The sequence below is a fragment of the Mastacembelus armatus genome, chromosome 3 (genome assembly GCF_900324485.2).
Source record: "Mastacembelus armatus chromosome 3, fMasArm1.2, whole genome shotgun sequence".
In the NCBI taxonomy this organism is placed as follows: Eukaryota; Metazoa; Chordata; class Actinopteri; order Synbranchiformes; family Mastacembelidae; genus Mastacembelus; species Mastacembelus armatus.
In genome coordinates this window covers 18,449,784-18,477,210 of record NC_046635.1, presented here as the reverse complement: position 1 = coordinate 18,477,210, position 27,427 = coordinate 18,449,784, and the positions used below count along the sequence as shown (strand labels likewise).

Here is a 27,427-nt window from a genome sequence, read left to right as displayed (position 1 = left end):
AAATATGCTAATACAAATATTTTAATTATTTCCCTGCAGTTGAGCAGTACAATCATTGAATTTCACACAGTAAGTACCTTGGAGCACTTGTTCCTGTAAATCTTTACAACAGAAGTGGAGAGTGAATAATAATCAGTAAGTCCTGAATCTGAGGATAAATGACTGGTCAGGGCTTATTTTCTAGTAACCAGTTTAACGTCACAGAGATCAGTGCTTTAATATAAATATAAACAGCAATTTTTACAACAGAAGATACGTGTTTTTCTTTGGGTTTTTTGGGTGCCCATCCAGACCTGGCTCCCATGAGAGTCCTGAATAGCATATGCCCTGATGTGACCAATTCACATTCACTTCAGTCTGCATCAGCATCACTAAATTCAGTGTTTCCACTATCAGTTACATTCACACATTCATGGTCACGGCAAGCTATCAGCTTAGTTTTTACTTTTAGGGCAATCTGTGCCTTCATACTACCTTACATAAAAGTCTTCCCAGACAGTTCTACATAGTTACACGTTTTATATATTTGGGAACAAGAGACCACAGACTGACACTGGCAGAAACCCTAAGCTCTGGGGTTGAATATGAGGATATAAAAACTGTGCAATGTGCATTCCTGTTTTCTTTTACTTTTCCCCAGAAAACCCCATGAACAATTGCTTATTGTTTGTGTGCAACACATTTTGCCATTCGCCATGCATTGGGCATGACACCCGTGCAGGTGTTGAATGCTCGAATGGCCAGTTACATAATAGTGTCTGAGGAAATTCAGAATAAGAGCATGTGCATTTCACAGCACAGCATTTGAATCAGTTGGGGGATTTCATGAGATTTAAGCCTCCTGAACTCTCCATTGCAGGCACTCTGTAGATTATCTTGATGCCCTTAATTTAAGACGCAGCTGTGATTCATACAGTTACGCATTCCCTGGGACCGTGTGTGAAAAAAAAAACGGTTTACAGTTTGGAAGCTAAACAGCAATAAGATGGAGACACCGGAGAGAGGGAGAGAGGTGTAGAAAATGAACGAGTGAGACAGAGAGAGAGAGAAAGAGGCGCGGAGGGGGGAGGGCGCACAGAGACCTCCGCTGCTTGCGATGCGCTCCAGACGCACAGCAATCCACGGCAACGCTCCAGGTCGGTGACAGCAGACAGCGTGAGAGGGAACCGCAAAGAAACGGACAACAACCCCGCTCGTCCCTGCCACAATTTCTGCTTGTCGGTATCACGGAGAAGTTGTCCCCTCGGTCTCCTCTCTGGTTGCTGTTGGTACATCTCTCTCCCTCTCTCTCCCTCGCGCCCTCACACACGCGCACGCACACACAGAGGATCGGTTATGTGATGGGTTTTAGAGTGGAGCCCGGGAGATCTTTCCTTCGCCAGGGAATCGGGATAATGATGAAGAACAGGTTTCTGTCGCTGACCGGGAAGTTCACTTTCTACTTCCAGACGACGCTCAGCTAGGAATAAAGGACGCACCGCGGTCACTGGGGGATTCAAATTATTCATTTGATTTATTTGCTGTAGAATTATTCCGACTCGTTTCGTTTCTGTGGTTTTAATTATGCTCCATCTCAGCTTCGGATTGTACATGTTGCCACACTGATGCAGTGGCTGCCTCTGGATTTGGCTCTACTCTGCCCATATTTGGAGTTATTTGAGCAGCAGTTAACATCACATCCAGGTCAAATGACCGTCTGATGTCCGCGCTGACTGTAAGCCTGACTCTGACATGGAAAAAACGGGACTCTACAGCCTCATTTATTACTTCATTCTCAATTCACCCTTTTTAATTTGTGTAAATGGTAAGTGGACTCCCAGAGAGAAAACATTATCTACTGTGGAAAATTAAATAAAAATAAACAAACAAACAACAACAAAAAAAAAACATCCTTGACTATAATGTTATCATTTTTCTTCTGGAAGAGTAGCCAGGGAATTGTAACAGAGCTAAAGAAACCAGTGAAACCCACATAATGACCCAGCTGTGCCCATGTCACAGCATCATGAAAAGGAAAGAGAATTGCTTCCTATTATTTTGTCAAATAAAGCCTGAAGTAGATTATAGGTCACAGACATTCCAGTAAAAACATTTCGGTCTATAAATCACGGGACCATAGAGGGTGAGCTTAAAATAGAGGATGTTTGCATGATGTAATATAAATGGACGGCCAGCTAACAGGCCAAACTCTGTTGTTTAAAGATTACTTAAGGTGTAGAGGAGCAGTTTCGTTTCTTATTGCCGCCCCAACTCTTTGTTCTGTGCTCTCTGCTCTCTCCCTGTGCCACTTTATATTCCAAAGCTACATTTACCGAAGTCCCTAAAGATGTGAGTGTTGGGGAGGGAGAGGATGTGGAGATGCCCTGCGCCTTCAAAGCTGTCAGCTCAGCACCCATGGCTTTGGAGATCCAGTGGTGGTACCTGAAGGAGGATGTGCCTAAAGAGCTGCCTCATGAGCTGCAGATCAGTGCCCCAGCCAATAGAGCCAAGGTAACTGCAATGCTGACATGTACACTGCTAGTTATATATAACAGAATTGTGTGTGTGTGTGTGTGTGTGTGTGTGTTGTTAAATCTGCCCTGTGTGACCTGCATATTTTTCTTACTACATGCCTTATGCATTTTGAGTTTCTTAGCATATACAAAGCTGGTAATATGTCAAAGATGTCAGTTGAACATCTACCTTGTAAATATTCCTGTGGTTGAAATTTGCATACTGTGCATGTTTCAATTTTCTACTGGCATTTAGTTTTACATCCACAGCAGTCAAATAGCTCAAAATTCTTTCCTTTTATGAACCTAATGATGGCAGCATCTTTGATCTTCAGTTCAGTATCTCTATCTAGTATCTAATAATCACCAGTGTCTGAAGCGCTGGCTTATGTGAGCCACTGTATAAATCCACACATCCTGCAGTTTAGGAGCTTATCCTAACATCCTTATATGTTTCTGACCTTGGCTGCACCATTTGTTTGTCTTTTTGATCAGACAGAAGCCAGGGAGCATGTGCATCACTCAGGATTAGGGGGATGTCACAGCGATTGCAGAAAGGGCACTTGTTGGTTATCAGCACCATTACATTCCTCTCAGGTCCACTGCCTAAAACCACCATGATAGGACATTGTGGTAGGACGCAGTGGGAATTACCTCTCCATTCAGCATGACAAATCATTCTTTTGAGAGTCTGAGGAGTCAGGGGCAATCACATCTCCTCTGCACTTTAAGCACATTAAAACATGCAGTGGGGGGTAAAGAGAGCAGAGGAAATGGCGAGAGAGAGTGAGGTTATCAATAGCGTCTTTGAGAAATGTACACAACCAGCTCAGCTCATACCATTTTCTCTCTCTCTCTTTCTTTTAATAAACAAAAAGAAACATCTTGGGTTGTTATTGCCAATAATTTGCAGCTGTTAGGAATATAACAGCAAATTTTTGGTTAATCTATGAACTCATTGTTTACATGCAATTCACAGTGCTTTCTCTTTTCAGGTTGTCCCAAGGGAAGCCACAAAAATAAGTGTAAGTATCCATTTTTCTGTCTGAAGTGTGTTTGTTGGCAGACTTTTGTTCTCCAACTATCAAACAAAGGATGGATGCTATTCATTGTATTTGACAGAAATATACTATATAAAAATATCTACCTGACATGGTAGTGTGTATTATGTTTAACAGGTGGAACATAGTATTTCCCCTATTAATGGAGATGCCCCTGTCTTCAGACTAACTCAGTGTCTGCTCATGATGGAGTCTATGAAATGCCAAACATCAGCTTTAATGGATAACACATTTCAGACTCATTTAGAGACTCACTGGTTGTTCGGATCAACCAGAATTTTTTTTGTTGCTAATGTTTTTATTTGCTGTTTTAACAGTAAAATAATATTTGGTAATTCACTAGTGATGCATCTTTTTGATGTAGTATGTTTTGTTTTCATTAAAATCAATTAGTCAAAGAACTCCTACTGTCCCACTTTTTCTAATATTTTCAGACATATATAATGGTGTCAGTGTCAAACACACTGTTGCAGGTTGAGCTTTGATAATATTTCAGATTTGTTCTGTTGAAGTGTGCCCTTATTAGCGATAATTGAAGCTCTGTAAGAGCTAATGTGTTGGTCTGCTGAGCAGCTAATACAGGGTCATGAGTTGGTGCATTTTTTAAGCCTGTGCCATCACCTCCAGTAATAAAACATGAAGCCATCCTTATTAAGCTCATGATTAATGCATACAAAAACTGGTTGTTGTTCAGGCATTGCAATTTTGTCATATATTCTTTCTTTTTTTTTTTTTTTGTGCATTCAGACGGTGCGTGTTCAGGGCAATGCAATCTCCCACCGTCTCAGCCTGTCCAAGGTGAAGAAGGAAGATGAGGGGGTGTATGAGTGCCGTGTGTCTGACCTGTGGGCTGAAGAGACTCAGGAATTTACGGTTCACGCCACACTGCATGTCACGCCAGTTGATGGCATGGTGGCTGAAGAGGCCGTGTCGCATATCCAGAACCGCTGGCCACTAAGGAATGCCAACACAGCACTAGGAGGGGTGGCAGCAGGGAGGGCCACGTCAGAGCCCAACCAGGGTTTGGCAGGAGGTCCGAGGTCAGGACAGGGGAAGCACCGGGTGCCTCAGCAGGCCCATTCCGGTCTCCTCCCATCCATCTCATCCACCACCACCATCTCAGTGGCCAAGTCGTCAGCCTCACCGCTGCCAGGGAATGCAGCCATCCTCAGGCAGCAGCACGGAGCTGGTGAGTGATTGTGTATCATAGGGGGGTGGAAATGAAACAGAGCTACAGTGACCCCTAGTGGTTGTAGAGGGAGGAACCCTTTGAGGGTTCATCTCTCTTTGTAACCCAAATCTGAGCAAATGTGATGTTGTTTATCTTTGTGTTGTGAATGATATTTTAGTGTAAGAAGTGCTGTGAGATATGTAGAGCAACTACAGTTGTTTTATTATACAATTGCTGCCTACCTGGTCATGAATTCGAAAAGTCTGCCTAGTTTTAATGTTGGACAGCATTTGCTTAAGAAAACATCATATTCGTGTATATTTTCTGAAGCTACTGAAGTGTTTTTAATTTTTCCATCTTAAATAACAAACCTTAGAAATTATGACAAAGATATAATATGTAGAAGGACATTTAAAACTACAATGTATTTGCCAGAGCCCTGGGCCTTCTGCAGTATTGTAGATATGCATTCCTGCTTGTTATAGCATTATTTATTATCAGAAATATTCATGAGATAACTGATTTCCTTATCACAAAGGAAAAAAAAAATCCTTATTGCTAGCAACCCTGCTTGTGAGAGCTTGAATATTTCTATGTTCATACATACTGTGTCTTCTCATTTGTACTGCTTGAATGTAAGTGTGATCACCCAGTATTCTCAATCATCTCTTCCTTCTATCACACTGTTCATAGCTTTTCAGGGGAGCATTTTTGTTGACTTGTTGGAATGTGTAACACATTAATGACTGCCTCTGCCAGCAGCTTGGCAGATAGTGCAGGGAGAGGTGGGAGCAAAAGGGAGGTTGGAGAGTTGTAATCTACCTCCCCATAGCTATTCTCCCTGCCACATTCATTTTCAATCATGCATGCTTATGAATAATTAAAAAGTCAGCAAAATCTAGTTGAGGATAGTCAGGTGTGCTGATGGTGCATCTGATGGACAGCGCGCAGAATGAAGACAAGCAAATGCCACGTGTTGATAGGTAGTGTGTTTGCGTTTTGGTTGACTCCAATATTTAATACTTCCACCTACTGGTGTTATATTGCTAACTGACGGTGGCTATTCAGTGGTGACAGGGAGATTAGAGTTGGTATCTTTTAAAGGCTTGATGTCCGCTGTTCTCTGTGTGTGTGCTGAAGTCTGTTGTGTCATTTTAGAAAAGTACCAGTCCACTGTTCTCACAGCTTTGATCAGTCTTTCAAAGGCTTCTCACAGGGACAAGGGAGAGGACTTTATCAGCACTGATGCCACAGCTCCTACAAGGAGCTTTTTATTAGCGCTGCCTGCAGAGACAGTCTGTCTCTGTGTTGGAAAGAAATATTAGCCTCAGAATAAGGCAATAATGGTCCAGAAATATGTTGTCATACTTTATCTGCTACTGAAACCATTCCTTATATATTAGCAATTTCATATAACTGATAGGCATAAATGTGCATTTGATTTATGTTAGCTGTTTTTTATAATTATGACATTTAATTATAACTAGTCATTTTTGAATCACTGTGTAAAGACAATCGTGATCATAGAAAGTTTTTAATATTTTAATATTAATATTTGCAGAAACTTGTTTTCACTTTCAGAGACTTGCTGGGAAACTGTCAAAAAATCACCTGAGAAAAAATATTACAACAATTTTTGAAAGTGTCCTGCCAAAATAAATGTGACAGGTTTTCTAGAATTCAGTTGACGTATTCTGCAGTGATTATAGACACTTGGATACAGTACAGTGTTTAGTTTAAACAGGACAATTAGTAAAAATGCAGTTTGCTTTTAGACAATGACAGTTATAATGAGGAAAGCCCTCTGGTGGAATTCAGACATGTCCTGGTGCAGTGAAATGAAAAACAGTAACTGATTATTGAAATAATCATCTATTATATATATATATCTATATATATATAGATATATATATATATATCTATATATATATTTTTATTTTTTTATCTCAAAACACACTGCAGACATACAAACGGTGATGAACCTCAACAAATCCAGAGTTTTTTTATTTTTTTATTCTTTACTGGGCACAGTTTTTGTCTTTGTGTATGTGTACTCAGTCAACCCAAAATCAAAATGAAACCAGTGGTTAACAAATACATTGTGATGTGAAGCGATATTGAATTTGTGAAGTGTCTTATAAATTATTTATGCAAAATGTTATATAATTACTTCGTAGCACCAAGTCGTTTTCGGGGAATAACCGTTCAAATGATTATAAATGTACTTATAAATTTAGAAATCTGAGGATGTGTTCAGTACCCAACAGTTCCACAGCCGACAGAGACCAGAAGAGAAGGACTGAGGTTTCCGGTATTAAGTGATAGAATTGCATGTTGAAAATGTTGCTGCAGATGACATGAATAACAAGTGAATTAATCACTCACTCAAAAAACTAGAAAACAAAAACAAAGAAAAAAGCAGAACAAGCAGCAAAAGAAGAAAAAAATAGCAAAAAGAAGCAAAAGAAACAGAACAAATATCCCATTTTATAGTCCTGAGTCTGGAGGTGGGGGATTCAAAGTCATAAAACTGATTTCAAAGAGAAGAGAGGGAAAAATGGCATTATTAAATGGCATGATCACGCCACTGCCATTTTGAGTTTTTTGAGTGACATTTTCTGTTACACAGGACTAAGTTACCAACAATGGTTAGTTAGAATTAAGCACATGTTCATAATAGATTTCATCATAATATGTTGATTAGCTGAGAGTTACAAATTAATCACCTGGTGACACAGTTGATTATTTTAGCTATGTATGGCCTGAATGGCGTAAACACTCATAATATAGACCGCTAATATGATTGACAATATATTGATTAATACAGACAAATAATACATCAAACAGGCTTTCACAGAGGCATGTAGAAATCATAGGGGCTCCATCAGCCCTTCAAGTTGAATCCTGTTAGGGACCAGCAGAGTGTTTTATGGCCAGTCTCTGGCCAGGCTCTGAGGTCTTTTGAAATGCTCAGGTCAGGATGACCAGTCCATGGGGTTTTCCTGAAACACCGCATGTGTTTGTGTTTGTGTTTACTCATTGGTTATAGCATGAGTAGAGCATTCTGTTTAGGGTTAGCTAGAGTTTGCTGATAAGATTGTCCTTTGGGTGTTTGTTTTAAGGCAGTTTGCTTGGTTGGCAATAAACTCAGTCCTTACTCAGTCCTTCTGTCTTTTATGGTGAGGGTCTGTGTTCTGGAACTGTTGACCCCAACCTCTTGGGATGCTTGTGGGCAGATTAAGTTTGGTGGTTTTTTGCTACAGATGCAACGTGTTCACTGTTCATTTATGTAACCTACATCTGTTGTTGTTATTCCGGATGATTGCTGATGCAGCATATAAAACCTCAGAGTCAAAAGTTAAACTTCGCAGTGGCCAACCTGTAAAAAGCAATATGCATGTCAGTCCAGTAACCAAACAACTCATAGACATGTCAAACCGTTTGATGACACAGTGTCAGTGTGTGGTCACATTTCCACCTGTGACAAAGCTGACAGGTTTAGTCAGTGATTTGCAGTCTTTTGTGCCTGTGATTCCTTAAAAACAACAAAAATTGTGTCATAACTGTGTTCGTGTCCAACCTCTTGTCAACAGAATACATATTGTCAGAGTCCTCACCAGTGTCACCACAGTGACAAAGGATTTCCATTAAAAGTGTGTTTCTGTCAAAAAACATTACCATCATTCCTTTTGTAATAATAATCTTGGGACTCCTCACATTTATTTTGTTTACCAACCCCCTGCTTGTGAACCACTGCTTTAGATAATGAATACTTTGGTTAAATCTGTAAAAGTAAATAAATAAATAAAAAGCTACATGCTTAGTAGCACTCCTCTGCCATGATGATGTCCCTTAAGTTGCCTAGTGGTGTACTTTTCTTATCGACAAATCCCCTAGTGATTTATATGCTGTGCTGTCTAGTGATGCTGCCATTATGGCAGTGGCAGAATTAATTTAAACACATTTAGACAGTAAAAGCATGGATGTTTGGTGTAATGATGGTTGGAAAGTGCTCCATCTGTCAAATTAAGGTAATCTATGTGAATGCAGAAGTTATTTAGACAAAAAAAAACACTTGTGTGAAATTGGTTATGATGTCAGCTTTGGAGGGGAAAAAAACCCAAAATCCACAATTTTGGTCTGACTTCCTCAGTGAGAGTGCGGTTATTTGTTGCATTGTAATCAGATGCAACACATGAAATTGTAAAAGTTGACTTTTGGCCAGTAAGCACTTGCAAAGATGAGATATTTGCTTGTCGGGGAGCCACTCAGTCTTCAGCAGTCTCTGGTCAGTCCTCTGGCGGTCTGCCGGACAGAATTCAAGCCAGGAGTTAAAAAGTGAGGTTTTAATTAAAGTGAAATTGATTTCATGGCCCAAAGGGTTGTTGATTTGTATTCTTGGAGCAGCTCATAACAGCACAGAAGAGTCAGTGTGGATTTACAAATGAAAACATTTTTTTTCCCCTTAATTTTTACTTCTCACTTTTATTTCAATGGCTATATTTTCAGTGCATTATTGCTTTATATTTCTTGACAGAAGCAGCAAGTAAAATCCTATCTATACATTATGCCGTGCAACTGCAACTTTTCTCTCTCCTCTATCCACTCACCCCAACTGGTCGAGGCAGATGGCCGACCAAAATGAGCCCGGTTCTACTGGAGGTTTTTTTTTCCCGTTAAAGGGAGTTTTTCCTCTCCACTGTCGCCAAGTGCTTGCTCATAAGGGAGTTGTTGGGTTTTTTTGTTTTTTGTAAAGTGCCTTGAGATGATTGCATTGTGATTTGGCTCTATACAAATAAAATTGAATTGAATTGAATTGAACTGCATCAGGACAACATACCTTGAATGGAGAAGAAAATGGAATATTTCAAATTTAAGCCATTGAATCCAAAGAGATACCGAAGCTCCTCTGCGTATGTCTAACAACTCAGAGCCAACCTTTAACAATCTTCTTCTTTTCCTTTCGGCTGCTCCCTTCAGGGGTCACCATGGCGAATCATCATGTCCTCCTTCACTAACAATGACTCAGAGAAAAATCCATTTCACTAGGAAGGTACAAGTGTCTCTACAAGTAATGCAGCAACAGCAGCACAGAGATGTATGGTGTATGTCTAGAGATGGTAAAAGTAAAGAATGAAATCACCAAGCTAGAAGTAGATGAGACAGAATGCTTAAGTTCACAGTGAGAGGAATGTACTGAACTGAAAACCTGTAAGAGTATCCAAGGTCACAAGTTCTCCCTTTTTGTGCAGATTAGCATTTGCTAGTAATCGAATGTACAAAAAAAAAAAAGTGCAGTACATGTCCAGCACTGTATATACTGTAGATCGTGAGGATGAAAAAAGCCTGTCAAACTACAGAGGCTACACTTTGGGCTAAAGAAGCAGCCAGTGATGCAGCTCTAACATTTTAATTGCCTTGCTTCCTCTGTGCGCTCACCACTTGCCTCCCCGACGTTTCCTTCTGGTTTGATGAGTTCACTGAAGCACATTAAAGCTTCGACAGTTCAGCTGCTTCATGTTTAAGTCACGGCTTTAATTTTAGCTCAATTAATAACACAACCCATGTTCAGAAGCTCTCAGTACAAACTCACTTGAATCTGTTTGATAAAGCAGCCAACAAAGCATCATCCCATGTATCTGTGACACAATGGACATCATCATGTTGGTGGGAGTTAAGCGCTTCAATGTAATGATAAATAAATTTGCACAGTTTTCTATCCGCTCTCTTCAGCTGACTAGACAGCTAACAGCACAGTCAGCATAAAGCTTTCACACCTCTTTCCAGGTGGAATGACCAACATCGAGTCAACACTGTATTTGCCTCAAGCTTCATTTTATTGACTTTGCAAATCATGAAAACACTTAATGGATTTTCTTATCAGCAGTGAAAAAATATACTGTATATCTCACCAGCTCAATTTTGACTTCAGGGACAAATATTCCATGCAGTTGTTTCAAATATAAAAGACACACCCCTATTCTGTACTTGAGGGATACAAAATAACTACACATACTATATTTAGTTCTCTGTATTCTCCACCAAATATTGTCTGTTCAAGTCAATGACTATACAGATCTCAGGTTAAAGTTGAAATTACAAATACACTATATACTATAAACTGTATTTGTTTCTGGTTTGTATAGAATCAGACAGCTTAAAGAGGGGTCATTAAAAACCACAGTTAATAAGAGGAATATGAATCAAACAAATTTTTTGTAGTATAATATATTCTCATCATCAGTCAGATTTTTCACTTGATAATGTGTGTGGGCAACTATATATATATCCATCCATCCATCCATTTTCTATACCCTCTTTTTCCTGAAAGCCAGGGTTACGGGGATATATATATATATATATATATATATATATATATATATATAATCTAAAATGTGATCACCTTTCGTGCCTGAGTGAAGTAGAGAATTGTACATGACATTGGTTCAAGGCAGATGAATGCATGAAGAGAGAATCCAAAAATATGTGTTGGAATAAGTGTAAATAATTTATTTAATGCAAAAATCTGCGAATTTATTCTGAAAACTAGTGTCTACAGTGTAGGGTACAGCAAAAACATACATATATGACTTTCTGATCCAAGCATTAGAAGATTAGAAGTGGAAACAGTGCAGTCACTGCTGATACTTTCAGATTCTTGATGAAATCTGTGAACAGAAAAGTGAATCGGACATGGTGGAGTAATTTTATATCCAGCTGATGCACAGCAGCTGATATTTTCTCTGATCCTAATCCAGATGATCCAGTGTTGTCCTCATTGCTCAACTACATTTATTGTAGCTCCAATCGGACAAATGAAGTGGCTTTTTTAATGCTGCTGGAATCAAACAACCCTTTTGTTTTAGTATGCCACTGATGCTTCAATGAAAAAGAAAACAAATTAATCATGAATTTCACTTTAGTTTCTTCCTCCATGTTTGTCTTAACTATATTTCTGTCATCACATGTTGCTGTCTGTATTTCCAATATCAAGTAATGTTGTTACTTTAAATTAAAATTAAGCTCCAGTGATACCAATTCTGTCAGGATGCATTTAGGGGAAGTGTATAAAATACTACATGGCACATGCTGACTATCTGAATTAATTATGCAGCCATGAAATGCATGGAGTCTGGGGTGTGAATAGAGATACCTATACCTAAACATTTGTTACATTTGCACCCTGAGGAAGCTTTTAGTGACTTATTGTTTCCACTTTAATTAGAAGCAGCATAAAGATTAGATCATTTTCTTTCTTTTTCTTTTTTTTTAAAGGATCATTGGTAGGTAAAATTGTGGAATTTGTCTCATTTTACTGGCACATACCCAGTGCAGATTTCAATCTAAAAGTGCTCCTGATTAATATTTCTGTGGTGTGGGCTGATGTTTTCATATTTGGGTTCTTGAGTGGACTCTCAACCAGGCAAGTTGCTGGTGTCTGTTACACACTAAATCAAATACAGTTTATGTGTCTCACTGACACTTTTCTATTGACAGATCTCGGAGGAATCCATCTTGGGCATTTCTTACCCCGTTTCCTCTGAGTTGATCTGCTCTAAGTATCTGACAACAGATGAAGGTTAAAAAGCGTGGCAAAATTGAAGGATTACCTTGTGCTCGCTCTCGGCTCTGCTGCCTTATCCTCAGTAATAACAGCCAATATTGTGAGCAGGAAGGTGGGGGCTCTGAAGTGCTGGCATCTGTCACTTTTCTGCAATGTCACACGAATGAGTGGCAGAAACAATTAATATGGGAGAGTGAATGTGGGGTATGGCAGAGGGCGGGAAGATAAACTGTCAGGTGTCTTAAATTGCCTCTCATATTTTCATTTTTCATCTGAGGTTTGGTGGCCTTGCCTGGTAACTGATAAGCCGCCCTCTCCTCTCCCTGTCCGTCACAGTCTTGGACTTTAGGCTGCATTCATTGAGACCTTGTCAGCTGGTAAGGCTGAGAAACCACCACATGACCAAGATGTATTTAAAAGGTGTGTGCATTCAGATGTTGTCATAGCAACATTGTTGGCCAATTATGATAAAAATAATTTATAAAAAAAATGCTGGTGACCTGCATGTTGTTTGTAACCAAATTAAACTAAACGATGCCATGTTTTGATCCCTGATTGTTGACACCTCATGACAGCTCTACACTTTAAGCCCTCTTTAATTTTTTTTTTAATTTCTGTCAACAAATCCAAATTCTGCAAGACCAAAATTAACAACCATGGGCTTTATGGATTTAAGTAACATTTGAGAGAATTTTGAAATAAAGTAAGTCCTCCTATATCCACTACCAAATTGGCCTAATTTTAAATTAGAGAATGAAAAACCACTGTATAATAACAATTAACACAATTACTGACTTCATTCAGGCAGAATGTCAATGTCTTGCTTTGTCTGTAAGTGTACTCTAGATCTGATGGTAGCTGCTTTTTTGCGGATGAACGTTGGTAGCACTTCTACTGAAATGTGCTTTTATCTTGCTGATGTGGTTGATGATAGTTAAGCAAATGTAGAGCCACCAGCAGAAGCCTTTCAGATGCAAACTAAATTTGGGAATGGGTAGTTTCATCCAGTCTCTCAACTCTGTATTATTCAATGGTAGAATTATTCAATGCATTTCACAGATATTCATAATGTGGTGCTTTTGCAGCTATTATGCACTAAAACCCTCAAACCTTATTGTTATTGGTGTACAAATTTATGATTTATTCCTTATAAGACCTTAATTAAGAACGAACAAAAGGTTTTTACACATGGTAAATTAAACATTTATATAAATTGCCCATGTAGCAAACAGAGAAGAGAAGGAGAAGTGGTACTCTTAAGTTTAGTTGAATGGATGGTTGAATCAGCAGGGTGTTGCCTCACATATTAAACTTTTGGGATAGCAGAGAGGATAGAGGAAATATGTGGATGGAGAAATTAGGGGGAAAAAGATGAAGAATGAAGCAGTCATTCTGATTAAACTTTGACTTTATTTAACAATAATGAAATAATGAAACTCCACTAAATAATAAAAATGTCTCAGAGAAAAGGGCTACGAAGTTATTAGCTATAATATAATACATAGGAGTGGCTGTGTTTTAAAATGAAAGAAAAATGCCCTCATTACAGGTATTTGAATTTGCATATGAATACAGTAACCTGAGGCTTGTAGGCTAAGAAAATCTTGGTGGGTGGATGTTTTCTCCATGATTATCACAGTTTTGTAAGATGCAAATAAAGAGACATTATATTTAACATACTTAACTGGAATATCACTGGAAGGTTGTACTGAGAGCTTGAATAGAGCTGTAATATAATATAATATAATGTGGATGGGGGTGGACTGGATCACAGATTACCTGACAGAAAGGCCACAGTTCATCAGGCTGGGGAACTACATGTGTTTTGAGCAGCACAGGGGCTCCACAGGGTACTGTTTTGGTTCCATGCCTGTGCACATTGCACACAGCAGACTTCATGAATAATTCTGGGTGTTGCCACATTCTGATGATACTGTGATTGTTGCATGTATCAGGATTGGACAGGAAGAGGAGTACATGGGCCTGATAAAATCCTTCAGTGACTAGAGACACAAAACTGCTTCCTATTGAACACCTCTAAAACCAAGGAGATGGTAGTGGATTTTTGAAAGTCTATGCCCCCTCCTTATCTAGTGAACATCTGTGGTGCGGGCATTTGAGTGGTGCCAGCCTGCATATATCTAGGTGGGCACCTGGACAATAAGCTGGACTGGTCACTGAACACAGTTCTATATAACAGACACCTGTTTTATCAAACTTGGTAGCAGGTGTGCGGTTTTATGCTGCAGTCTGTTGGGAAGGTAGCATAAAGCAGAAGGATGCAAGACAGCGGCACAAACCGGTGCAAAAAGCTGGTTCAGTGACTGGAATGAGCCTGGACTCACTGGAGGCTGTGGTGGAGAGATGCACACAGAAAAAGATAGAGACCATCCTGGAATACACTGACCATGTCCTTCACAATATCCTGATGGACCAGAGAAGCAGCTGCAATGGACAACTCACCTCATTGAGCTGCAGGACTGAACAATACAGGAGATCCTTCATCCCTACTGCCATCAGGCTCTACAACACCTTAGCCAATGGCAGATGACAAGTGACTACTCACACTGACTAATTAACTACAAGACTACCTGAGTTTCACTTTGGGGTTTAATCAAGTTTATGTCATCTCATCACATCAGTTAAGAGTAGGGAGACCTATGACAAATATTGGTGACCAGACTTGAACCACTGACATCTTGCACACAGTGAGTAAATGTGCGTCAAGCCCTATTAAACCCAGTAAACTATTGGGGTGCCCCAGTAGCATGGTTGTCTGTGTAGTAATGATGAACCTAGTCAATAGCACCAAACCCTAACCTCTTAATCCCAAGTAGTTGTGCTAAAAACCTCACCAAATAGTTGGCTGAAACAAGTTTTGTTTTGGTTTATTGCATTCCTATTGTTGGTCCCTTGTCATTTCAGACTCTGCCATGCCCATTTGCATACTTCTTATGCAAATACTTCTTGCTTTCCCCACCTTCCATCTGCCCCTTCCCATTACACTCCCATTCACCTACTTTTTATCTGCATCATCAGCCTGCCAGATATGAGAGCTCACTCTTCTGCAGCTTGTCAGCCTTGTACTACACTAGAGTCTCCAGTCAGCTTATGTGCTTTACTATTTACCTGCTAGCTGTTTGTTGTCAACCTACTGTCATCTTGGATTCTGACTGTTCTCAGTCCCTCTCTGAATTCAAAGTTTATCCATGGACTTTGATTTGATTCTCCTGTTCAGTTGGTTACATTATCTGTATGGTTTGTGTGTCCTGTGATAAAAAAAAAATAAATGAAAGGATGGGAACCTGACACTGGAGAAAAGCTAGTGACTTTATTATGCTTATGTGAAAGAAACAATGACAAAGGGATGACCAATTCCAGTGTGAAGGTTGGTGATCTTCACACATAGACAAAACTGTTGGTACCCTTCCATTAAAGAAAGAAAAATCCAGAATGGTCACTGAAACAACTTGTAACTGATGAAATAATAAAAAAAAAAAAATTACTGAAAATTAACTAACGACAATCAGACATTACTTTGAATTGTGGTTCAGTAGAAGCATTTTAAAAAACAAACTAATGAAACTCGCCTGGACAAAAATGAATATCTAAATACTAGGATTATGTACATGGAGAATAAATTTCCTGACAAAGTTCCATAACATAATCTTCCAGTACACACGTATCACAGTGCACATTCACATCACTACAAAATACACTGTGCCTACTGCAACAAAACTGAAGGTAGCATGTGGATGATGTACACCTCAAGCAAAATTTACATAAGTATGTTTCTGAAATGCTCATCGTCAGATATAAACTACAATGACAACACAATAGAAGACTAGATTACGCTCACCTGGCACTTGTAAATATAATCCATGCGTCTGTCTTTTTTGACAATGCATTCTATAAAATGATGTAGTTGTTGGTTGAGCAACAGTCTAGAGTTCTGTCATACTGTCTGCACGGCCTGTCCTGGAAAAGTCAGGAGATCACTTATATTTTTAAGATGAAAATCTGACATGGTATACATAACTTTGAGAACAGATTTGAGTCTGTTCAGGTCAAACTGTGTGTTGTAGCGCTCCATCAGACTCTGGAGCTCTGCCTCTGGAAATGTCTGCTTGAATTTGTTAAACTGCTCAGAATCCAGCAATCCAACACACATCAGTCTTTCGTGATTTTCAAATCTGTGCGAGTATGTTGTCAGTTACAGCCAGGTGGAGCTCTCTGTAGTGGGTGCGCCATGGGGCTTTCCACGGAGTGCTCTCGGCTCTTCCATCTCCTGTGTAATCTTGTCAGAGGTGTCGCTGAATTTAGCCCACTCCTGTTCAACACTGGCAGAAATGAGCAATTCTGGCCAGACTAAACTGCACCTCTAACATCATGTTTTGTAAAATCACAAACAGCACATCACCAATGTCAAAAATTCCAATAAACAAGAATAAAACAAAAGTCAAAACTTTTTAACTGTGCCAAGTGTGCAGACACACAATTGAAGTGGTTGAGATTTTCCAACACATTCTTGATCATGCTGGGGGATTTTGATAAAAAAATTGCACACTATTTTGTTGTGACCAGTGCACACCAGCATGGAATTGAAATTCCACCTCACCTGTGTGATGTGTGGCAGCCTTTGTGGACAAAACTCATCCAGTAATTTGGTACACTTGGGAGAATGAGTAAAACATGCTGATGATCCGCCTGAGATTTGCAAAAAATATCTTGCACCTCACCGGGTTTACAGTGTTCAATTCAATTCAATTCAATTTAGTTTTATTTGTATAGTGCCAAATCACAATACAAATCATCTCAAGGCACTTTACAAAAACAAAAAAACCCAACAAATCCCTTATGAGCAAACACTTGGAGACAGTGAAGAGGAAAAACTCCCTTTAACGGAGGAAAAAACCTCCAGCAGAAACGAGTTCAGTTTGGGCGGCCATCTGCCTCGACCGGTAAACAATAAATAGACACTGCAGGTTGGTGGGGCCAGTAACAGCACATCAGCTCCAGGACCGGGGACACCTTCAGCAGGTACAGAGAGAGAGAGAGAAAGAGAGGGAGAGACCACAAATGAGGGGAGAGAGAGAGTACAAGGTTAGTGACATTCAATGGTGAAATATACATGTGAGGGGGGAGGAGAGGAAGAGAGGGGAAGGGAAGGGAGCGTTAGGGTTAGCGCAGGGGAGCTCAGTGCACCGATGGTCCTCGGGCAGTCTAGGCCTATAGCAGCATAAGGGATGATTCAGGGTTACCTGAAGCCAGCCCTAACTATACGCTTTGTCAAAGAGGAAGGTTTTAAGTCTAGCCTTAAAAGTACAGAGAGTGTCTGCCTCCTGAACCCAGGCTGGGAGCTGGCTCCACAGGAGAGGAGCTTGATAGCTAAAGGCTCTGCCTCCCATTCTGCTTTTGGAAACTCTAGGAACCACAAGTAGACCTGCACTCTGAGAGCGAAGTGCTCTATTGAGATAATATGGTACTATGAGATCTTTAAGGTATGAAGGAGCTTGATCATGAAGGGATTTGTATGTGAGGAGAAGGATTTTAAATTCTATTCTGTATTTTACAGGGAGCCAATGAAGAGAAGCTAATATAGGAGAAATATGATCTCTCTTGCTAGTTCCTATCAGGACTCTGGCTGCAGCATTCAGGATTAACTGGAGGCTTTTTATGGAGATACAGGGACATCCAGATAGTAATGAGTTACAGTCATCTAGCCTTGAGGTAACAAATGCATGGACTAGTTTTTCTGCATCATTTTGAGACAGGATGTTCCTAATTTTGGAAATGTTGCGCAGGTGAAAGAAGGCAGTTCTAGAGATTTGTTTTATATGTGAGTTAAAGGACATGTCCTGGTCAAAAATATCTCCAAGGTTTTTCACAGTAGTGCTGGAGGCCAGGGCTATGCCATCTAAAGTAGCTATAATTTTAGAAAAGTTATTTCTGAGGTTTTTAGGCCCAAATACAATAACTTCTGTTTTCTCTGAATTTAAAAGTAGAAAGTTACTAGTCATCCAGGCCTTTAATGTCAATTAGACACGCTTGAAGTCTGGTTGACTGGTTTGTGTTAACAGGTTTAATAGATAGATACAACTGAGTGTCATCTGCATAGCAGTGGTAATTAATAGAGTGCTTTCTAATGACATAGCCTAAAGGAAGCATGTACAGGGTGAACAGAATCGGTCCTAGCAGAGAGTCTTGTGGAACACCATAACTAACTTTTGTGCGTGTGGAAGGTTCATCATGGACATGAACAAACTGGAATCTGTCCGATAAATAGGATTGGAACCATTTTAATGCTGTTCCTCTGATAGCAGTCACATGCTCCAGTCTCTGTAATAAGATGTTGTGGTCAATAGTGTCGAATGCAGCACTAAGGTCTAGGAGGACAAGTATAGAAACAAGTCCATTATCTGAGGCTAAGAGAAGATTGTTGGTGACTTTTAACAGTGCTGTTTCTGTACTATGATGTGCTCTAAATCCTGATTGAAAATCTTCAAATAGTTAATTCCTGTGTACATACAGTGTGTACATAACAATGCACAAAGAACCTGAGGGAGAGTGTCTTTGACATGAGCCTGTTTCCCATTTAGCCCTGATGCCATTACCACTAGATCCTGGCCTTGTTTTTTGTAATATCCTCAAATTGTAAAAATCTTTTCCCCCATTTCAGTCATGTACCTGAGGACATATGACAGTTGCGCCACATTACTGAAGTCAGTCATCTCGACAATAACCGGCATAGACTTTGTTTGTTTAAACTCTTCTGTGATGTGATCATTTAACACATTGGCCATTGGATTTATGATAACGTTTTGAATTTTTCCTGACATTCCAGTAAAAACAGTGACTGTGTCAAGATGGTGCCGCAAGTCACTATCATGCTCAGCTAACAGCATCGGCAAATCCAAGTAATTGCCTGTGTTCAGTCAATCTATGGATTCGTCGTGTCCCCTGAAAAATTCTTGGTGAAGCTGTCCAGACTGCTAAAGCAAGAATCATTCCTTGTCCCTTTGCTCATATTGAAAGGTAAAATAGCTTGTTGTGCTCTGTGCTAGCTGTTGGCCTCTCATAGCGCTCACAGTTGCAATCTTTGAAATGGCACACAAAACATTTGCTGGCCTTTGTTAATGAGTAGTTTGGGTGTAGGTCTTCATTTCTCAATTATTTCCCTTTTCTCTGTAAAAGAGCACCTTGAAAAAGGCATTTTCAGTAGATCTTCTACAAGATTATCTGTAGTGGCGACAACACCTGCCATTTTATTTTTATCAAGTTCACGTACATACGATGTTGGAAATTCGTAACGAAAACCACTAGGTAAATGCGCTGGGCCCAAATGACGCTGAAGCGTTGAACATCAAAATCTGATTGGCTAATAATTCTCTCACTAATGCTTGTTACAAAACAAATGTGTGGTCTTTTAATAAGAGGCTGGCAGTATCTGTAGTGCTGACCCCAGCACTAGGTCATTGGTGGTGTTTAAGTGACTATATTTCATTAAGGAAATTCCAGTTTAACATTATAACAAAAAGCAGTTTTGTGCATATCACTCTAATGAAACTGATAATAAAAAATTCAATAAAGACATTTTACACACATTTGGGTTTTATTTTTTAGGACCAGCAGAGAAGGTCCTGCTGGCCCTGATGGCCTACCATTGATTGATATCCACACTGACCTATGTGAAAATTGCACTTTTTTTGTTGTTTTCAAATAATCAATAGTTAGTTTTAATACTGATTATTCTAGCAGCAAAGCATTTCATTTTTAGCATTTTGATACAGCTGAATTGCAATAATTTGTAATCTTAACCTTATAGCAGCAGAAGAAAACAGTTGTAGTAAGTGTTACAGTAATGTCAGTTTATCCTCCAGGTTGGTTTTACTTCACACGGAGCCTGAATAGGTTTGCCCTTGTAAACAATATGCTAAGTGCAATATCGCATGACCAGATTCATGTTAGGTCAGTGATGGAATGGGGAGGCATATGATTGGAGGGCAGTACCCTGACTGTTGTAGTGGACCCAAGCAGAAGTATATTTTCACCTTCCAAGACTGATTCCCAAAAGGAATTAATCGTTCTGAAACTGATAACCTAGGTGTGACCCGTGAAGGTGACAGCAGGAAGGGGCACGGCCATCTCAACCAAATACTGCACTGTCAAGACTCCCTTTGATCATGAGCAGGTTGCAGAATTTACACATGGGCTCTTACTAGGAGAGCCCTTTTAACAAACAGACTAACCCTACTCATACCCAGCCATAATTACCTTCAAACTATTCCTGGTTCCCTTACAGAAATGACCTACAACTTACGCAGTGACTTATGAATTATTTTTGTTATATTTCAACTTCAAATGCTAAATATGTGTGACCAGACCTATGCAGAGCATTGCTGTCAGACTATGGTGTGAGATAGAAGCCATGCTACTGCCTGTCAGTCATGCTTGTGGTAAATCCATGTACCTGTGTGAAATTTTAATCAGTTATATTGTTGCTAAACTATTGAATCTGGTTACTTGGAATGTGTATGTGTTTGAAACTTGCTTGGGAGAAAAATAAATTATTCTTCTGATTTTAGAAAACATTCTTAAAAATTTACAACACTTAAAGGAAAGATTGGTCCTTTGCATCACACAGTACTCAGACCAGTGAGACTGCACCATCACAGTCAGGTGACTGTGAACAACTCACCACCAATGATGGAGCACTTCCTGGACCAACCACGTTGTGTCAAGCATGATGATGGTGCAACCAGATGGATTCTCCGCCCAGCACGGCAAGACACAAAAAGACATTCACAGACTCACTTTGGAACATACACGCTGTGTCTCAATTCAGGTGCCACATCCTTCGAAGGCTGCATTTGGCGTGACAACAGTCCCATTTGAAAGGCTCCTTCAAATGCTACCGACAATTGCAGCCTTCTTTCCCCGGGAAACAAAAGCTACATCTGATGTATCCTTTGCGCCCCAACATATCCCAAGATTCTTTGCGAAAGGTGAAAACAATTAACATAGCAGATACGTGTGGTGAGGCGGTTAAAGAGAAAATACAGTTATCCAAATTAAAAATGCTATTACTTTAGTAAACTAATGTTAGCCAAAAGTAAAGTTACACATTTTCTTCCAAAATAATATAAATTAAAAAAAAACATTTCTGGCTCCATCATTAGTGATTAATTTAACACACCTGTGAAGGTTGCTAGCTGAAGGAAGCAGAGCTTAGCAATTCAACGGTAAGGGCGGGAACAGTCGGTGATGCAAACAGGAAGTCGGCAGACAACGGTCTGATTTCGGCTTAGCCAAATGTTTGGCCTATGCGGCCTACCTAGGATTCGAATGACCCCGTCCTTTAAAGGATGTGGCCCCTGAATTGGGACAGTTCTATTGCGGACGTTCTCAGCCTTACTTTGACTCTCAGAAAGAGAGCACCGACAAAAGAACTATGGAGGAAAAAACTGCTTCTATTGCCCACGCGGAGGAGCGAATCCAAAGATATTGCATGTCGCATGTGGATGTCCTGTATTAAATAGCTTACCTCAATCTGATCGTCTCACATCAACAAAATTCCACGGGATAACCCTGAGTGACAAAAGGAACTGAACGGACTCCAGGCCTGCAGCCGAGGACTTCAGGGAACGCCTACATCTCTCTTGGAAACCCGCCGACTGGACTGTAGTCGGACCAGCCCACAGTGGAACAGATCGAGCATCACTAAACTCGAGGTCATACAAGTAACTCATGGCTGTGCTGGTTGTCTCGCATTGATCTGTTTGTCTCCATAGTTACCTAGAGCTTGCTACTAAACTGCTGTTTAGACCTCAGACTCAAACCCTACTATTATGCAGCATTTCAAGATGTTTTAATTCAATTAATCTAGTTTCTCTGCTCAGTTCTCCCTCTGTTTTCCTGTAAATAGTATGTATGTACCATGTAAATAGTTGAATAAATCTTTAAAAGGCATTTGTGACTGGCATATTATTTTACACAGTAAACTCGTCGCTGAATCGGGGAACTCTCACTCAGATTATTTGACTGGTTGATCCACCATGAAAGGATCTGCCCTAAAATTATTAAAATGGTTTATGATATTCATAATTCATAAACCACATATTATAAACATATCTATGTTCTCATACATACATATTTATATTTGCTACACCGTTGTGACATACCAAGATGAGATTCTCAGTGCGACCGACAGACCTTATGCTGGTGCAGTGGGCCCTGTGTTCCTGCTGGTGCACAACAATGCCTGAACTCATGTGGCTAGAGTGTGCATGCAGTTCTTCGATGATAAAGGCACTGATGCCATTGACTGGCCCTTACATTTCCCTAATTCAAACTGAGCACATAAGGGACATGTCTCAGTGCATCTGATACTACCAATTACCACCACAGACTGTCCAAGAGCTCACTGATGCCCTTAACCAGGTCCAGAGCACCACCTGCCAACTCGGCAGCAGCATACCAGAACATTGTGAGGAGTGCATACAGGCACGTGGTGGCCATGTCACATTAGGAGTTACCATGATGAAATTGACACACCTTTGATGAGCTTGTGATTTTTTATTTATTCTTTGTGAACAAATTCTAAATATTTTATGCTTAAATAATTAATTGATCAAGGGCTGAATTTTTTGAGCAGTATTTTGTGATGTGTTTGTTAATGAAGTGACCAGAAAGCAGAAAGGAGTTCAAATGTATTTTGTAATTTCTAGATTTGGCATATATGTTTAGAATGTAATAAGGCATGACATGAGTTAAGCATACATAGTTCACTATCATTAAACACTGAAAGTAACAACACAAGAGAGGTTTGTGTTTGCATTTGATTCCAGAGGCGACATTAGATAATGAGTCTATGTCACATGGTTTTATGGGACTAACACAAATGTTTGCACCTGCAGGTTTTAGGTCACTTTGGAGCTAAGTGTGTGACAGCTCTCAAACCTGTCAAAGAAATATGCTAAGTCTGTGTATATTTTTTTGACAGCTGTCACATAAGAAAGAGAAATGTACAGAGAGACATTTAAAAGAAAAACAGTCATTTACTGTAGATTGCATCAGGTTGCTCATCCAGAATGTGTCCCTTATCAGATGACCAATTTACCAGGGATCAACTTAGCCAATCCTTTTATGTCCAAAATTAAAGGATTTTGTGTTTTGAAGTTATATTTGGACTTATTTCTTTCCCAATATTTGTGCCTCACTTAGGGTATTTAATTATTTTATAAATCCCATCTATAGGTATTTATCTTTCATAGTAACTACTTTTTAGATCTGTGATAGCTGGTTGAAATGGTTGATAAGGCCCCTGCTCCTGTGTTCTGTCCCTAACAGGCTGTTGGACAGCAGACTCAGGACAAAGATAAATACAGGGGAAAGGAGATTGCATTATTATAGCCATCTGGCCAGCTGTGAGCAGAGGAGGGACTAGGTTTACATGATGTCTGCTCTTATCTCCTTAACTTACAATGTAGGTCATTCAGCAGAATACATCCTATAAACACAACAACTAAATTGATGTTTTTATTGACCGGAAGCTGAACAGATCACCTCTTAGCATATCAATAAAATGTAGAATCGTTTATCTATTGACAGGAGATAGGGGCAGAGATTTAACAGCCTAAAAGCATTTTTGGGTAAATCAAATCTAGAAGAAACTGTCTCTGTCCTGAGCGTATAGCGCTCTTTAGCGTCTAACAGAGTGGAGGAGTCTGTACAGTTTGTGTCCAGGGTGTGAGGGGTCTTCAGAGATGCTCCTTCCCTCCTTCCTTCCAGTAAAGGTCTTGGATGAAGGGAAGATCAGCCCCAATGATCCTCTCTGCAGACCAAATTGTCCACTGCAGTCTGTTCCTGTCTGCCGCGGGAAGTACAGTCCCTGTTGGGCCTGCATCTGGATGTAGTCTATGTGGGAGGTCAATTTCAGGTCCCGGAAAATTGTGGATCCCAGAAACCTGAAGGTTTCCACACTAAACACAGTGGTGTGAGGGGAGAGAGTTGAGGGGCTTCAGAGTCAGGACTAAACAGGGGGAAACTTTCAATTACATACAAATACAAACATTTAAATCTTATGCAGCTAAAATCTGGAATAGTCTTCCTGATGTTAGACAAGCCTCAACTCTGACAAGTTTCTTTTTAGCTCTGTATATAACAACTGAAAGTGTTTTATCTGCACACTTTATCATTCTCTTTTAATTTTATTTTAAGTTATTTTTAAAATTTTTTTATATTTTAATATACACCGTCAAGTCCTGGAGACTTCCTTAACTTTTGTCACTGAAAGAGCTGGCAGGCAGGGGGTCTGCATGCTGGAATGAGAGGTGTGAAGGAACTCTTTTCAAACCTGCAATAGAAGCAGTTCTCAGTTACCCTAATCTCCTTTGTGAGCTTGTTTCTGGCCTGCCTGAAAAGGGCCCATTTCCGACTTCTTTAGGCCTCCTGGCGCAGTTGGTGTATGGACACAAGGTCTTGATGTGCACACACGTCCTCACAAAAACTGATATAAAATGTCAAAGTGTCAGTGAGTTCATTTAGATCTGTAGCTGCAGCTTCACAAACACTCCAAACAGTGCAATCAAAGCAGGCCCGTAACTCCAGCTTTGACTCTGCTGTCCATTTCACCACAGTCCTTACTGTAGGCTTAGAGAATTTTAACTTCTGCCTCTAGGTTGGGATAAGATGAGCGCTCTATGCAGCGGACAGAAGAAGCTGGAATCCTGACAGCCAAAGCATGCTGCCCGAGAGCTAGGTCTCAGTGAAGCAGAGGGTGGCATCTGCCAAAGTCCATGTTTTTCGTGTTGAGAAGCAGCAGTTCGTCCATCTTATTAGCCTGGGAGTGGACATTCACCAGATATATAGATATATATATAGAAGATAGATAGAAGAATGCGCAACCAGCACTGTCCAAGCATTATGAAAGTTCCTTCGTGCTTCCTACATCGGCGTCTCTGGCTAACTTTATGAAGAGCAGCTGCACCTCCAACCAAATTCTTTGAAAAAGCTCTCAGTACTACTAGTGGGATCACCCCTGTAGACCTAGGACCTCTGGCAGAACATGCCAACCCTGAAATCTTAACTTAGGGTTTAAAATGACAACCAGGACCGATCAGTGGTTAAGACCAGTTTCTTCTACCTGAGACAGCTGGCCAAAGTTAAGCATTTTCTCACACAGCAGCACTTTGAAACCTTTGTCACCACCCATCTTGATTACTGAAATGCACTTTATTTTGGCGTTAGTCAGGCTTCCATTTCAAGACTGCAGCTCGTACAAAATGCTGCTCAAACTCAAATGAGGATCGTTTGGCTCCTCATTGTTTTGTATGGTGCTGCACTAATCCCCTCCCATCTACACTGACTGAAAGGCTCATTATGCGCATCTTTGTCTGGTCATTCAGTGCGTCTTTTGTGTTCTCAGGTAAATCACATGACTATTCATCCTGAGACACACCCTCTTGCATATGGCTTTTCTGGACAAAAAGTGTCTTAGAAAATTTAAATCAGTGTATTGTTTACTGTGAATGTGTGAACAAGATGACATTCACAGCACTCTGAAGTAAACACTTTAGCCTACAACATGCAGGTCTCCAAAGTCTTGTGAACCAATGTTCTGTTTGTGTTTTATGGTCTTATTTCAGTGAGTAAAAAATTGTAGTTCTTCACTAACCATGCATAAACACTTTTTTCTCAAAAACACAATCATGTATAAACTTGCTGCTCACATATTATTGTAGCCAATTTTGTGCTGATTACAGTGTTATCAGACTTTAGACATTAATATGTTTAAAAGACACTGAAAAAAGCACAAATGTCAGGACATGTCAAAATTTGTCCAGGCCCCCAAAACCCCCTCAGACCTCAGAGGGTTAAATCTCTACTTAAAACTCACCTGTTCTCAATGGTCTTTAACACAGTCTAAGATGTTGACATTATTAATCTTATGTTATTTATCTTATTTTCATTTGATTATTTTATGGTTCATGGTGTTGCTTTTACTCCTGTTTTATTTTACGTTTTATCTTGTACAGCATTTTGGTCAACTTCACTTTGGTCAACTTGTTTTTAAAGTGCTAAACAAATCAAGTTGCAGTTGCAGAACCAGCTAACAAGACACAGCTGAAATTAATCCACGATACTAATGACAAAGTAAAGTTTGAAACAACAAGGGACACACCAGGGATACGGAAATAGTTCAAAATAAAAGACAGAGCAGGAAACAAATCTGTAACATGAGGTAATGTAACGTGACTGATCGTTACTGCTTAATGTCATCAAAAAATATGCTAACAGTAGTGATGAAAGTGTCCCCTTTTATTGTAAGAATCACTACTCTTGTAGTCAAGTTTCTTATTCAATCTTATTCCTAATTTCTTGGTTTTGATATTACTTTCGTAAAAAAAAGCAGCACAAAACTTTTCCACTCTATGAACTTCTTTCAACCTCATATTTAAAGTTCTGTATTGTCAGGCAGAGAAACCCAGTCACTGATTAAAAAGTAAGTCTACTTGTTTATGTTTGAACCTAGATTTCAAAGATTCCTAAGAGTGTTGAATCTGCCATTGTTACTGGATATTGTAGATTTGTGCTGAAATAGAAAGTCTGTTTTAATGAAAAAGGTTGTTTATTAGGTTGTTGATCTAATTATTTTATTTTTCTTCTTATCTTTACTTTTCATCTAGGCTGCAGCGTGATGAGCACTATGGACCCCCTCCTTTGCATCACTCTCCTCTTCCTGCATAAGCTCCTCCCCTTCCTGTTGGCCCACTGAAAAGACTTCAGTCTAAATTATGTCAACCTTCAACCTTTTCACTTTCTATACCAAACAGAAACCAAGCAGCAGTCAGTGCTCACCAGGGGGAAGGGGGTCACATTAAATCGATGTATGCAACACAATGCTGGGAGTGAAAGCAATGCAACAGTGGACAGTGGAGTTGGACAGAAGAGACTAAATAAAATAGAGGAAAAGGACACTCCTTTGATGTGAAACAGAGATTGAAGCAACATGAGTATAGAAAGAGCAGATCAACACACAGCCTGTACAGCGTGGCCACATGAAGCTCTCCCTCTGCTCTGCACCTGCTTCATGCACGGCCCTCCTCAAAAACTCCCCACTCACATACCTTTAGAGCAT

The 27,427-nt window shown here is 39.8% G+C and overlaps 1 protein-coding gene across 1 annotated transcript; it reads left to right on the top strand.

The window, feature by feature from the left end:
- The first annotated feature begins 1,555 nt into the window (after positions 1 to 1,555).
- vstm2b (V-set and transmembrane domain containing 2B) lies at positions 1,556 to 27,148 on the top strand. The gene is made up of 5 exons (XM_026294044.1): positions 1,556 to 1,804; positions 2,303 to 2,490; positions 3,488 to 3,517; positions 4,301 to 4,742; positions 26,976 to 27,148. Exons 1-5 carry the CDS (start codon positions 1,732 to 1,734, stop codon positions 27,062 to 27,064), a joined length of 822 nt encoding a protein of 273 aa, XP_026149829.1. The 5' UTR covers positions 1,556 to 1,731; the 3' UTR covers positions 27,065 to 27,148.
- The last annotated feature ends 279 nt before the right edge of the window (positions 27,149 to 27,427 follow it).

Bases quoted from the DNA above. Each gene is read 5' to 3' on its own strand.
- vstm2b (XM_026294044.1), top strand. From the start codon at position 1,732: ATGGAAAAAACGGGACTCTACAGCCTCATTTATTACTTCATTCTCAAT. The intron at 1,805-2,302 runs GTAAGTGGACTC...TATATTCCAAAG, and splicing joins CTTTTTAATTTGTGTAAATG to CTACATTTACCGAAGTCCCT. The intron at 2,491-3,487 runs GTAACTGCAATG...TTCTCTTTTCAG, and splicing joins CCCCAGCCAATAGAGCCAAG to GTTGTCCCAAGGGAAGCCAC.